We start from the raw sequence: 15,018 nt of genomic DNA on the forward strand, positions 1-15,018 counted from the left end.
CCAAAAAAACAGAGACAGAAATCATCAACATCAACGCCAAAACGGCAACTGTTGATAGATCATTTGAAATAAATATAAAACAAAAACAAAAAAAAAACTTTAAAAATTTTGTGCTGTTGTTGGCTGACAAAATCCAAAATAACTGAAACTGAAAACTGAACTGAAACTTTGATTTATGATGTTTGATAAATGAGAATTTAATAAATTTGCTTATTTGCTTTTTGACTTTGGCCAACAAAAACAAAAAAAGCAGTTTCGATTTCCGAATTAAATAAAAACTCAACCAATTAAATGTGAATGGACTTTTTTTTTTTGCCCATATCTTGTTTTGAATTTGATAGACAAATTGCGGCGCTTATTTCTACGATAGATTAACACGGACTTAATGTTGTTTGATTTCGGTTTTAAGATCTCAGATAGTATTAGAAAGATACATAATTAGAATGCTTTAAAGAAGTTACTTAACATTCACAAGTGGGTTTCGCATTTCAACAGGAGACTTCACTTTCTCTCTTCAATTTCTTTTGGGGGGAGGACAACACATACTCCTTTTTATGCTCATCATAATTCCTTATGCTCATTCACCCATCCGCCCGCCTCCCTCCATCACAAGCACTCACAATGGGTTTCACATAAATCCACCACAATATCCGTGTCGGCTGGTCCCTGTTATCCTGCCGATTGTCCTCCTGAATTATGCATGCAACAAATTGTATAAAAATTTCTGCAACTTTATGTAGTTACGTGCAGAAATTTGGAAATCAAGCGAATAGGAAAAGCAACAACAACAGAAATAATTTGAGGCATACTTGTCAGACAGGCAGCAGTCCTTGTCCTTGTGCCTGAACCCAGACCCAGACCCGGACCCGGATCTTGTTTTCGGTTTTTGTGCTTAGCCTCAACTTTAGCCAACCCCCAAAGGAGATGGCTAAAAGTTCTTGTTGCCATTGCTCGTGGTGGGTGGAGGGGGCTGGGGTCCGCCCAACGTTTACAAAGTGATTACTCCTGCTTAAAAATTGATGACTGCTGGCTGTTGGACACGTTTTCAATTTGAAAAAAACTTCAAGTATATGAGCATGTGCCTTTTCCCCTTACTCCTTGGTTGGCATTCAATTTCCAATTGATGTGCATTTAAAGTCAGAAGCGGAAAACTTGTTTTCCATTTAACAGATTGTCAAATGGAAAATTCTTGGTCCATTGTCAAGTCGTTAAACACATTGAGCCGTCTTTATGTTTATGGCCAATCATCTGTCGAACGGTAATTAAACGACACAAGTAAAAGATCATCCATCCGTCGTTAAATCATCATCGACGACGACTGCTGCTTCTGTCCTTGAGAAAAGATTTACTGCCGTTCGAAACCGTTAAATGCCACAAAAGACAATCAAATGTCACAAAAGATCATCAACGCATCAGCTTAGACAATGGAATAGACGAAATAGCCGCCGATCGAATTTATTTTTTATTCTGTTGTCACATAATCGATTCTCGTGGTCAAGAGTCGTAAACCATTAACCGGTTGCTGGATATCTCAAAAAACAAAATACATATGTTAATTGCCGCCCTAGAGGTAACTGAAAACTGAAAAATTTGTCTAATAAATTGGTTAAGGCCTCCATAAATGGCTTTTTAATTTGGCCAAAAAACTAGTTGGACTACAAATATGTGTGTATGTGTGTGGGTAGTTGTGTGTGTGAGTTTCTTTGTTTTTGTTTTAGCATATCTCGCTCGAAGGAATGGAATGTGGTTGGAATGTTTTGCATGTTTGACCAGCGCCTGTTGGTATGCAAATGTTTTTTGAATAAATGGCAAATACTTCAGTTTTTCTTTAAGGGGGTTGCAACCCCATGAAAAGGTGTGCAGAAGGCATACCATACACATACACACACGCTAACATTTAGTGATAAGTTTTTGCTAAAGTTCAGTCTGCTTTAATTTGTTTGTTCGAATTTCATTTCAACTTTCAACTATCATTGGGGAAATGCAATTACTTTTCTTTTTTTTTTGTTTGTTTTGTCCACAAAGTTTGATTAAAACTTCTTAGCATTGATAGCCAAGCTCTATCTATCTCTCTCACTTATTCTTTGTACATATATAGACAGTTATTATATATACTTCTCACTATTTGTATATGTGTTTAACTCTGTGTGTGTGTGTGTGTGTGTGTGTGTGTAGTGGGTAAAAGCAGAGTATTTTATCCATTTGCCAAAATAGCAAAACTTGCATAAAAACTTTTTGCGCAACAACTTGGACTTTTTCATCAAACAAAAGCAGAAGCAAAAACAACAAAATGAAACAAAGTTTTAATGCAGCCAGGAGCCAGTCAGCCAGTCAGCCATCCAGCTAGTCAGCCAACCCAGAGCCAACTCTAACACACAGACACACAGACAGACACACATGCATACACCCACAACAATCTCGTCCTTGTGCCCGCCCACACTGCACAGCTGTCAGTCAGTTGAAAATATTTCCACACACACATAGAGGAGACACAAGAGCAGAGGGAAGACGGTGAGGGAGGGTAGGCAGTGGGCGAACAAAAGTTTCCTTGCTGCGGCAAAAAGCGGAAATGCATTCAAAATCTAATATGGCAGCCATGGTCATGAGCAGCAGCGGCAGCGGGAGCAGGAGCTGGAAAAGTAGAAGTGGGAGCAGCAGCAGCAACAACAACAACACCAACAACAGCTGAGACTCTCTCTCTTTCTCTAGTTTGCCGGGGAAAAGTAGCAGCTAAACAAAAAGGCTAAAGAGTGCCAAAGAAGAAAATGCAATTTTCTGAAAAACCCATTAAATGTTTGCCATAAAAAAAGCAAAAAAAAAAAAAATAAAGAGTAGCATGGCGAACAAAAAAAAAGAAAGAAAGAAAGAAGAAAATACAAGTGGAAAGAAGAAACGAGGATGAGAACTGCAAATAAAGCAAAAGCCGTGGAAGCCAGAGGAAGATGGCGTCGCCTATGGCAGGATAGAACACACAAAAAGCCAGAAGGAGACAGAGAAAGCGAGAGAGAGAGAAAAAAAGTGGTTGGGACTATCGGGCGGATCGGGTGATAGACTGGGCTATGTATGGAAAGTGAAGTATATAAAAAGGCCAAACCCCATGGCTCCATGACTTGTGTGTTTTCTCCTCCCCCCCCAACAGACTTCATATGAAGCCATTAAAAGCACTTTAAAGCAGACAAAACTTTAAAGCAAACCCAAAGCCTCCACATGTCAGAGAGTCACCCAAAAAGTGAAGAAGAAAAACACAAACCAGCCAAACCAAAAAAGCAAAGAAAAAGAGGCGGCACACAATGGCGCTGATAGAGCCATTTACGACGTCAGCACATAATGATGATGGCGATGATGACAATAACGATAGGATTGTGGGAGAATGAGGAGTTGATGCTGGTGCTGGTTGTAGCAGCTGCAGCGACTGCGCTTTCTGATGGATTTCCCTTCTGGCATATAGCAAACATTGGTAAAAGGAGATGCAGACAGTGAGTGGACAGTGGCAGGAGCCGCCATACAGGGCAGCAGCAGCTGTTGTTATTTCTATCCCAGAAGCCATGTCCTCCATCGTTCTCGTTGTCGTCGCCGTCGTCTTGTTCTTCTTCTACCATCTCCACTTGTTCTTCTTCTTCTTCTACTCCTTCTTTGGGTGTCTGTGTGTGGCAAGGATATATGCCTGACGATGAAATTTAATGGGGTGCTTTGATGCGATTGGTTTTCATATAACGCAGGCGCTTAAAATCATCGAATCATTCAAAAGAAAAGTGAGCTAGCTGACTGCTCCAGCTCACACAAACACACACCGACACACACAAGCTCAGGGAGAGCAAAGCTTTGCCTGGAACAGACACACACACACACACACACACACAAAGAAGGATAAAAAGGAAGAAGGGGAAAAAAACGCAGCTTGTGTATAAGAATTTTTCTGCTGACTGGAAATAAAAGAAATGTAGAAAAATAGGAGAAAAAAAAAAACAACATTATGTTGTTGCTGCAGCGGCTCTGCTTGTGTGTGTGTAGCATTTCCTTTTGGTAGCAGCTCCATTCGGTTTTATATAAAGAACGAGAAGGACGACTAGGACACGACGTACACGAGAGCCGGGCAAAACAGCAAACGATGTCAGAGTCGGAGACGGAGATGAAATTGGAGTCGGATCCGCAAGTTCTCGCCAATACGCATACAGACAGCTGCCACACAAACACGCACACATACACATAGACAGACACATGGGCTAGCTAGAGGAGGAGGAAGGAGGCAAAAAATCTCAAGCTTTTCTTCATTTTATATGCTTTTAATTTTATTTTGGTTGCCATTTTTTTTTTATTATGCTCTTTCTGCAATTTGCAGTTAAGCAGACCACAATATATATATGTTCATATATATAAATGCAATATCTACTTTATGGCCAATACCAATTAAGTGTAAATGTAATTCAACAAGTTTAAACAACAGAAATTTAAATGACAGGACAAACACACAGACAGAGGGAGGCAGGACAATGCCAACAAACTGTCGTCAAAGCTGAGCTGAAAATGCAGCAGCAAGGATACATATTAACACTTTAAACAGCCAACAGAGCAGAGTCTGAATTTGGAAAAATGGGAAAAATTGCTCGCGGGCTCCATGACAAATGGCACAGTCGTGTCTGTGTGTGTATCGATGTGTGTGTGTGTCTGTGTCTGGCAGCCTAAAACGCAGTCAAGCAGTAACTAACCAGCCAACCAAGCAACCAACTAAGCAACACACACACACACACACCAACACACTAATAACCTTACTACCCATACACTTATCGATTATTGTAGCATACTTACAGGCATAATTTGTGCTTGTATCCTTTGCTTTGCTCTCTCTGCCTCTCCGAGTGTGTGTTTGTGTGCTCTTTTGATTTGCCCCCCGTCATGCATACAAAAAAAAAAACCTCTTCAAATGAAAGTCATGCTTATGTTTCATATTTCTCCAAAGCAATTCATTGATATAGTCAAAGGACAATTTAGAGAAAAGAAGAACAAAATGATATAAGCTTTTCTTTATGAACTGGTAAAGTTGAAGCAGACATACCTTAAGTTTTGCCAATGTTTTTCTCATTGTCTACTGTGGCAGTGACTATTTAACACGCATCATGGCATGAATTTTATAGACACACACACACACACAAACACTCGTATTAAGGGGGTGTGGAGTGGTAGTTGGTGGTGATGAGAGTGACTGACTGTAAAAAAGAAAAACCAGTGTCAAGGTTAACGACCAATGAATTTATTTTGCTTGAATAAATTTTACGATAATGAGGAAATTGTCGTTGTCGTTTTGGGTATTTTTAATGGTCGTAATGTTGGCGCTTGGCTTTTGCCAATGTTATGGCTATCTGCGCCTGCGTGAGCAACAAAGAAAGCAACACACACACTACAGTAGAGAGAGAGAGAGAAAGATATATCGAGTGTATGTGTATGTGTGACAGAGAAAGCATAGTTGTGGCTAGTGTGCTTTATTAAAAATCATCAGACAATTAAGTTCATGCCTTTAAGTAGTTGTACATTTTCCTCTCAATGTCCTTCTCTTCTTCTTCTGCTTATCAGAAATGCCACAAACGTTTTTCAATTTCCGCCAGGCATACAGCCTTCCATTGGAGTTGTTCTCAGGCCTTTTCGGTGGATGATGATGGTGATATTGGGTTAAGGATATCTTGCACTTACTTACTTACTCCCTGCCAGCTTCCATAGAGATGGACATCATGCCAGTGCAGTGGCTGGCAGCAAACTCCATTTTACGTAACATTAATTCTGTGATTTATTAGGGTCACGTGACCATCAGAACGGACGACTGAGTGAGCAGTCACGAGTCAGACAGGCGACCACAAAATAGCTTTCCAATATACCAAACTTTATACACACTTACATATGTATGTATATGTATGTATATATATGTATTCCCCCGATATGCTTACCAATTTAAATCAAGTCGTGCAAAAATTGACTCAAAGCATTCACATTCTATATTTAAGAGTTGAGTATGAACATATATAAATGGAATTTCTTGTGCGTTTTAAATGGAAATTACAAGCAGGTAAATACACAATACAAAACACACACTCACACACACACACACACAGACATGCATACAAAGGCAACAATGGAGAACAAGTTCCCTGTTGCTGTTGCTGTTGTTGGTTCTCTGGTTAGGTGTCATAAAGTGCATTCACATGAATGCGATAAAGTTTATTGTCAGAGGAGAGGCAACAACAAGAAAAATTAATACCAAAACATTTGCTTCCCGATGTTGTTGTTGTTGCTGTTGTTGTTGCTGGTTGGCTGACTGTCTGACTGGCTGGTTGACTTGCTTTTTCGCTGTCCCAGAGATCGCACACGCCTACGCAAACATGTCGCAACTGTCATTTCAGCTTAAGTTGGTCCATTGTACGTTTATATTAGTCGCGGGCCTGCATTCAGATAAAGAACCTCCATGAGATGATGATGCTCTGTGTGTGTGTGTGTGTGTGTGTGTGTGTGTGGGAACACGAGACAAGAATTACGAGCTGCCTTTGCTGACTTTCAAATTCATTTCAAGTGTAAAACGATATGTGGCAGGAGCAGGAGAAGCATTGCAAACTGCAGGATGTCGCCCAAAACTGATGACAAACCAAACCGAAAAAAAAACCCAAGCGAGATACAAAAATTGCATAGCTTAAGTTACAAGTCATGTTTGTCATGTTCCTGTTTTGGTTTTTCGCTCTTTCTCCTCTTGCCGAGGTGTGGCCCCAAAAAGAGAAAAAGAAAATGTGTGTTGAATTTAAGACTTAAAGCCCCGTTTTGTGGGGACCAACAACTAAAGCCACAATTTTTTAGATAAATCCATTTAGAACTAGAATTTTTATATAGAAAAATTCACATTCCATCCTTATTCTCTCGCCCTGTCTCTGTCTTCCCCTGTGGGCTCTGTCTCCCTCTCTCTCTTTCTCTCTCTCTCTCTCTCTATATGTGTGTGTGCATTATTTTCATAACTATGAGCGAAAAGCTTTTTCATTTAAATTAAGAGCAAGAAAAAATTGCTAAAAATTGTCAATTTCTATTCAAGTTTTCTAGATACCCTTTAAAAAGTTATTAAACTTGTTTTAAGTAAATTTTTTATGATATTAATAATAGAGTTTAAGAATTCTTTGCATAGGATCTTCATTTTGTCTTCACTTAACGGTAATTTCAAAGACTCTATACTCTCCCTTATATCTCCATCTCAGATTGCAGGGTATTTAAAAACAAAAATACTTTGGCTATAGAAAATGTTGTGAAAACGGCAACGGAAAGCAACAACAATGGCAGCGACAGAGCAAAAATAGATAACTGTTGTTGTTGTTGTTTTTTGCTCGTAAAGCAGCTGCAGCAGCGCCACCTTCCGGCCATGATGGCCATATAGTAAAACAAGAGCAGAGAGAGAGAAAAAAAACCGGCATTATAAAAAAAAAGTGCAACAAAAAAATGGCGCACTACAAAAATTGCATATGAAATTGTTTGTGCATGTGAATAATTACACAAAAAGCAAAACGTTGCCATAAATAAAGCAACAACAACAACAACTGCAACTCATTGGATGGGGTTTAAAGGGAGTAAAGGAGGAGGAGGAGGAGGAGAATGGTTAGGGTAAGAGATGAAATGCCAAATGCAATTTGTGAGATAAAAAAAAATGCATATTAAATAAAGTGCAAGTTAACAAAATAATTAAATTTACAATATGAAGAGTTTAAATTGCATAATAGTTAAACAATTAATTTTGGCTAAAAGAAAATGTTGTACTTGAAATGGTATTCACTTGGCCATTGATTGTTGTCAGGGAGGACAATCTGTGATAAGAGTTATCTTATAATCAGAAATTTGTTCTATTTCTTTCTTTCGTTTCGTCTTATCAAATTGGCAAATTCTGATGAAATTGTTTCAAGAGCGAAATCCCCAACAATTCATTCATTTATTCATAAACCGTATTATCGAGGACTTATTTGAAAATTCTATTTTCAAAAGCCAATTTATTAATCAATACTACGTGTTAACTGGGCTTATTTTTTGGGGTATAACCAAAATTTGGGAAAAAAAACTAATAAAAAAAACCAAATATCTATATGTATTTATAAATAATTGTTTGTTGTTTTTTGTTGGTATTTACGAGCATTTCATATAGATACGTGTTTTTTTTTTCATCTGGTCGTTACACATTTTTGCATTTACAACTCCAAAGTCGCCAGACTAAAAGACTAAAAGCTCTGGCCCTGCGGCTTTTTGGGTGTTTCTCTCCATGTGTCTGGCATGGTAATACTCTCCCAGAGAAAGGTATAATAACTATGCAAGGCATAATGGAGAAACTGTTGTCAAAGACTTTCCTAAAGGCATCCTTAAAGTTATGGAACAGTTTTGTCAATCTTCTCTTTCTTTTCTTTTCTTCATTTGAATTGAACAACTTTGTAGCATAGTTTCCCTTAAAGGGTATAGAACTGACGTCATAGTCAAAAGTTAAATGGTCTGGTTCTCTTTTTTCCCGTTTGTTTTGTCTGTTTCAGTCATCGCATTTGTTTTTTGGTTTGTGCACAACGCACCTTGCTATACCCGCCGACGGCAATGCAAATGGCCAAAGCCAGACTGTGGCAGTTTTTGGCCAGTCAGAGTCACATATGGGCAGTGCCACACGACCAACCCCAAAAGATACTTTCATGCAAATTTTCCTTTGTGTTCCTCCTGTTGTCGCCTATTCATTCATAGTTGGCATTGCCATTGCCACAATGTGATCATTAATTCCGGTGGCACCTGCCTCAAAGATCGACCAACAACAACTTGAATGTATCCAAAAGATATTATAATCATAGAGTTAGGGGACAGAAAGAGACACGCCCATTGACTAAGTTATTGTGTTGGCACAGCAAAAACCACCCTCAGAATTTAATTCATCTGTCTCTGGCCTGCCTCCTGCTTCGACCCACCTCCCCATCCCCATCCCTCGACCATTTGGTTTCTCTCACACATTTTACGCGCTCAACCAATTGGAAAATTTACACGTGCAAAATGTTGAAAAATTGTTGCGGTTTATTTCATTTTATTTTTGCATATTCTTTTTTTTTTTTCTTTAATACCCTGTAAATAGGCATATGTATGAAATGAAAGAGTATTCCTATCCTGGAGAATTATTAAAACTTAATGAAAACTTAAAAGAAGACAGAATGAAATTGAAAGATTTCCAAAGGCTTTTCTTTGCAACTTAGTAAGACCTAAATTTAGTTACTACAGGGTATCTCAGAGTCATCTACTCCATACACACACACACACACATACATATATCCTGAGTTCTTTTTTTTTGAATGTCGCACGAAATTGTTGGGCATAAAACCGAGAGAAAAGCCAAAATGAAAATTTCCACAGTAACATTTTCATTTTAAAGCTTAAAGAGTTGTTGTTTTTTCTTTCTCTCGTTTTTGTTGTTGATGTTTCTTTTTTTTTTTTTGTTTTTTATGTTATTTAAATGTGTGAGCGTTGTTGGTGTTGTTTTGTAATATTTTTAATTTTGTTCAGGCAGCGACATAAATCATTTTGTCGCGCATTGCAAAAATTCCAAAAGAGCAAAGCGAAAAAATTACAAAAATTTTTAAATTAGCTCGCACGGGAATGATGAAGGTTGGAGTTGCTTCAGCGGTGAGGAAGGAAGGCGGTGTGTGTGTGGGTTGGGGTTTTGGGCGTTTCGGTATTAAATTTTCATATGAAAAACTCAGCAACGACTGAGAGAAGACCCCTAACATAGGGGAAACAAAGTCAAAATGGTAGAAAATTGGAAAGATGAAGTTGCCAGTGATAAAAACTAGAGCTAGAGGAACTGGGAATATTAGGAATAGAATGCAGGGCAGGGGGTCGGGAGATGGTGGCCAGCGGATGGTGGTCTTCTTCTGTCTGCTGACGAAAAAAGCAATTTTCAATTTTTCTACACAAAAATGCCAAACATGCAGCAACAGAACCGGCAGAGGATGAGCAGATGATGGGGTGGGGGGAGGGGGGCAACAGCGTTGGCGAGAGCTTGTGCTAAAAACTTTGACGACAGCAGCGGTACAGAATCGGTGGATATATGTATGTAGAAGGGACCCATCCAACATCTGGGGGGGCTTAGGAGGGATGGGAGTGGGAGGGGCTGGCGTTTGCGCCTTGCAGTCACTGGCAAGTGATAAATCATTTCAACTGTCACTTTCGAAACACAATTTTATCTAAACACACACTCACACACACACACAAACACTGAGACAGACAGACAGAAAGAAAGAGAGGGACACACACACTCAAACATAACTGTAAAATAGACACTCATATTGTGACTGAGAATAATAAGAGGTGTAGTGGGGGAGGGGGGGAAAATGTGGAAAATTCATTTCGACTATGGCCTTTTTCAACAGATGTGCTTTCTGTAGAAGGGTGGAGGGGGGTTCTTATATTTGGCTTTTCGTTTACTGACTGCAACTGCATTTGAACTTGCTGATAACAGAATGCATTTTTGCCTCCTAATCAATGGCCCTAGCGCCATTTTTATCAAACACTCTCAGCCACTTCAGTCTGCCATGTCATTATGATCCGAGGGGGTGAGAAGGAGTACACTTAGCAAGAGTGCCAGCTAAATGACAGCAAATGGGGTCGAACTATAAATAGGTTCTCCTATTTATAGATAAATGAATTCAAGACAAAAGAAAACTCAAAAACAAGACAAAGCACAAAATTTTTCACCCAGAAAGCGAGCCAAAATGAGGAAAACAGGGAAATTGGAATACATTTTCTTGTTTATTAAAGTTGGTCTTAGTCAATTTTATTGATTTAACATTGCATAACTTGGTTAAATCGACTAACAAAAATCATTAACTAAAGAGAAACAAAGAAAAATAGCTTCTTATTACATATTATTATTATTATTATTATTAACTCGCAGGCGGCATATGAATTCGCCTTCAATTCGCTTGATTTGCCGTTGTATTGGTACATTTCTCTTTGCCCTCACTCACTAGAGTAGCTTCATCTCGCTCACACTCACACACGCAGAGAGAGAGAAGCTCATGCTTGCCAGCAATGGCGCTGCCTTCTTACGATATTAAGCAAGCAAAGACTTACGATACGATAAGCCAGACAAAATGTATGGTACGGAGGGGAAATGAGAAAATGAGTGAATGAGTATTATGTCTCTGTGTGTGTGTGTGTGAGTGTGAGAGTGGGAGACTGAGTGAGTGTTATGTGTGGCGCTGCTGCTTCACTCTCTTTGGCAGCGCAGACTGTTTGGCTGCTGCCTTTTCAGTTGTTGTTGTTGCTGTTGCTGTTATTGTTGTTATTCTATTTCTTTACAATAAAAACGACAATAAAATTTTTAGTGCAAAGATTTATGTGCGAACAATTTGGTTTAGTTGCCCGATGTCTTTCCCCTTTCCCTCGCACTTCACCACGTGCTTCTTGCCCATGAAATTCGTTTTATATTGAGCTGATTTGTTAGTTAATTATATTATTGTCTCTTTCGAGTTTTAGCATGAGGGGAAACAGGTTAAATAATACACTTTAAATGAGAGTATATTCACTTAATCATCATAATTAATACATCCTGTTAGATCAGGAAATAAGGAAAAATCCGAGCCAAAAGGGGAAATGAGATGAATTTCTTCCAATTTTGGTAGATTTTTTCATAAAACTATTGAAACTATGGTGTCAACCCTCGATTTAGATTGCATAGTCCATTCACAACCCCCCCTCTTGACCTGGCCTGGCCACCCGTCTTGTGTGTACACGATAAACACCCCACAAAAGCGTCCATAAAACGTGCCCATTACTACCAAGAAAATTGCCCATTAAGGAAAACGAAGCAGCTCAAAAGTTGCTGCTGCTGTTGTTGTTGTTGTTGCAACTGGCCAAGGCAAATTTAAATAAAGGTGCGTCGTCGTCTCCCTCGTTGAGCTCAAGAAAGTGCTTAAAAAAATAATAGAAATTGCTGCTGCTAAAAAAAAAAAAAGGAAAGAAAAAATGAAGACAGGAACAAAAAATAATAACAAAAAAAATGTATATGGAAAGAAGAGGAAACACACACACAAGGGTGGGCTCTTTGTCTCGCTCACTTTGGTCTCTTGGCACGCCCCTCAATTTTTACCGCCCAGTGTCTTCATTGTGCTTTAAAGCCAATAAACCAAATTATTATTAGCGCCATTTTCATTCTACTTTTGGTGTGCTTGGTGCTTCTTGTTCTTCTGTTTTCTTTCTTTGCCACTACGTATTTCATTTAAAGTTTTATGTTCTTAAAGTGTCCATTAGAAGGTTAAGAGGGGTGCACACTGGGTAATTGAGTCTTTAAAGTGTGTAAAACAGGCAGAACAAAGTATATGTAATAAATATGCATTTTTGATTAGCAACAGCAAAAGTGGAGATTTTTGATAGCAGAAAGAAGTTAACTCTGGGCAACTAGGCTCACCTGTCAAAACGATATTCTGATGAAAGCCTCATGGCTATTTACTACATATTATATATGTATGTATTTGTATATGTAAAGACTACTTAGTGGGCCCGTTGGCTTAACACATTCAATGGCAGCTGTCAATGCATCGATGAGGAGGCTTTGTGCTTGACAAGTGTGTCAGTCGGTGGGCTCAAAAGGGGCTAGCAAAAGTAGCTTAAGATCTTAGCACATCTTGTCGTATGGTATCTACATTAAATATGCTTTTACTGGCATTTGCTTATAACACACAATACACACACACACATAACACACACACACACATATAGATTTCCTTTTCATTTAATTTACTTTTTGTTTGCAATTAATCGAAACATTTTGTCTAATGAGCGGCTTTTCTATCATATTTTCAGGACGATGGTGTCGAAGAGAATGGTCCTCACCTGCCGATGCTCGAAATGCAGACGCCTCCAGGCGATTGTATTCCTCAGTCTTCCTTGGTAGTCCTGGTAAGTGAAAATCATATTATTATCAATAGTTGTTGTTGTTGTTATCAGTTGACCAAAGATTGACATGGCTAGGGTTCATAATTTTACAGCTAGAAGCTTTTATTTTGGTTTTTAGTTTTTGTTTTTCTTTTCTTTTTTTTTTTGGGGAGGTAAAAAGCCATATAAGATCTTGACGGCCAGATTGTGCCAAAGAGTTAACGTTAATGGCAAAATACTAACAATGGCTGCCTCTCTGCCGGGTCTGGTCTGCTGGCTGGACTGCCTTGCCATGCCCAACCAAATGGAGAGTAGGTAATTTCTATAATGATATACGAACTAGCTGGAGCCCAACGGCCAAACAAAAGCCAGTTCCCAGTCGAATCGAGTTCCAGCCGCGTCCAGGCCATTTTAAGCCAACTGGTTGGCAAATGTTATGATGCTGATAATGGTGTTCATGGCGAAACGATGGCCGTAACCAGCAAACTGTGGCCACATCCCACCACCAGCAGCACCATCACCATCATGGATGGGGATGGATCAGCAAAACAGAAATAGTATCAAACTCCGACATAGACATCGACGTCACAGACGATGAGGCCATCCTCAGGCCTCCTTTTTTTCGACTTGGCATTGGTATGATGGTTAATTCCATTGTTCAATCTGGTCTAAATCCAAATGCGTGCCAATAATAAGCCAACGTCGCTCCCCTCGCTCCTCTTTGTAACTATGTATGTTGCTGTGTATTTTAATTTTAAGAGTATCTAGCTTGGCCTGCCATCCAAGCGATTCTTTTGCCTGTAATCAAAATTCCATAACATGGCCAAAAGGCTAAGCCAACTGAGCAGGTTGCTGCTGCTGCTGCTGCTGCTGCTGCTGCTCACTCGAGCAATTCGTTAAAGTCAATTTGCAAATCATTTTTCCATTGAAACTCAATCTACGGCTACGTGAAAATACCAAAAGGCAAAAACTGAAAGAAAAAAAACTCCCGAGTCAGAGTCAAAGCCAGAGACTCTGAGCCTCTGCTTGGGCCATAGTCTTTGCCACAGCCTTTTGCCGCATCGATAATAATGATTTTCTTTGAAATGCATACTTGAGAGAACTCAGCCAGGTCTGGTCTTGGCCATGGCTTAAAAAATAAGAAAGAAAGAAAAAGGCAAGAAAAAAAAAAAAAAAAAATAAACCAAGCAAACTGACAGACAACTTTGTGTGTGCCCCCCCTACGCCTTCCCCGCTCGGCCCCCCACCTCAATAGCACCTCAACTCAACTCATCTCATCTCTTGTGCCCGCCCTGCGCCCCCTCCTTCTTTGTGGGGGCTTCTTTCGATGGCTTCGAACGTGGTGTAATAATACTAAATTGTTGCTGATTATCCTTTTGGCGGTTTGCCTTTGGACATCTACGGGTCGCTTCAGTCTCTTTTGCATACGTTGGGGGCTTTAGCTCCTCTGAAAATGGCGTCACAGTTGCTGCACATGCAACAACAACAACAGCAACAACAACAATTCGAGCATCATCTTTGGGCTTTGGTTTTTGGGTTCTTTGGCTGCTCTGCATCTCTATTTCGCGGCTCCGTCTCCTGGCCGTCGTCGTCGTCGTTGATTTTGAAAGAAATCAAGCAAAAATCAAAGCCAAAGCCGACAAAAAAAAAGCAAAAACAACAACAACAACAACAGTTTAGAAGACCTAAAGGGTGGGTAGGCAAAAGAAACCTCTTCACCTGGGCCCAAAGTATTCAGAGTTTAAGTTTTGTCTGAATGTTGAATGTTTTGTAGGGACCCAAGGCCCACTTCAATAGTCACATAAATAGACTTGGAGTCGCGCTTGAGAGTCTCTGCATCTCTCTCTCTATCTCTCTCGCTTCTCTCTATATGTGTCTGTTTGTGTGTTTGTTGTTTGGGGCAAAATGGAAAATCGTGTGGTTTCTTTTCATTACATTGCAAGTTTTTCTTCGGCTTTTTTTGTGTTTTTTTTTTTTTTTGGGTGCTTCATTTTTATGCTTCACTTGGTTTTGCCTTGCCTTGGCTAAGGCTTTGTCGGCACTTGAGCTCCAGCTCCAACTCCAATACGGAGACTGGCTAAAAAATAGTTTGGAAAATGAGAAAATGAACAA

The 15,018-nt window shown here is 39.5% G+C and overlaps 1 protein-coding gene and 1 long non-coding RNA gene across 3 annotated transcripts in view; one reads left to right on the forward strand and one right to left on the reverse strand.

Moving 5' to 3' along the window:
* hth (homothorax) overlaps positions 1-15,018 on the forward strand; it is a 111,341-nt gene that overhangs the window by 73,071 nt on the left and 23,252 nt on the right. For both annotated transcript variants that reach the window (XM_068301987.1, XM_068301988.1), the window contains exon 9: positions 12,835-12,930. In XM_068301987.1, the coding sequence (XP_068158088.1) occupies positions 12,835-12,930 (96 nt within the window). The remainder of the gene's footprint in view (positions 1-12,834; positions 12,931-15,018) is intronic.
* The window catches only part of LOC137585949 (uncharacterized), a 174,698-nt gene that overhangs the window by 60,303 nt on the left and 99,377 nt on the right, over positions 1-15,018 (reverse strand). The gene's annotated exons all lie outside the window — the stretch shown is intronic.

This window comes from Drosophila tropicalis, unplaced genomic scaffold (assembly GCF_018151085.1).
Source record: "Drosophila tropicalis isolate 14030-0801.00 unplaced genomic scaffold, ASM1815108v1 contig_878, whole genome shotgun sequence".
Classification (NCBI taxonomy): Eukaryota; Metazoa; Arthropoda; class Insecta; order Diptera; family Drosophilidae; genus Drosophila; species Drosophila tropicalis.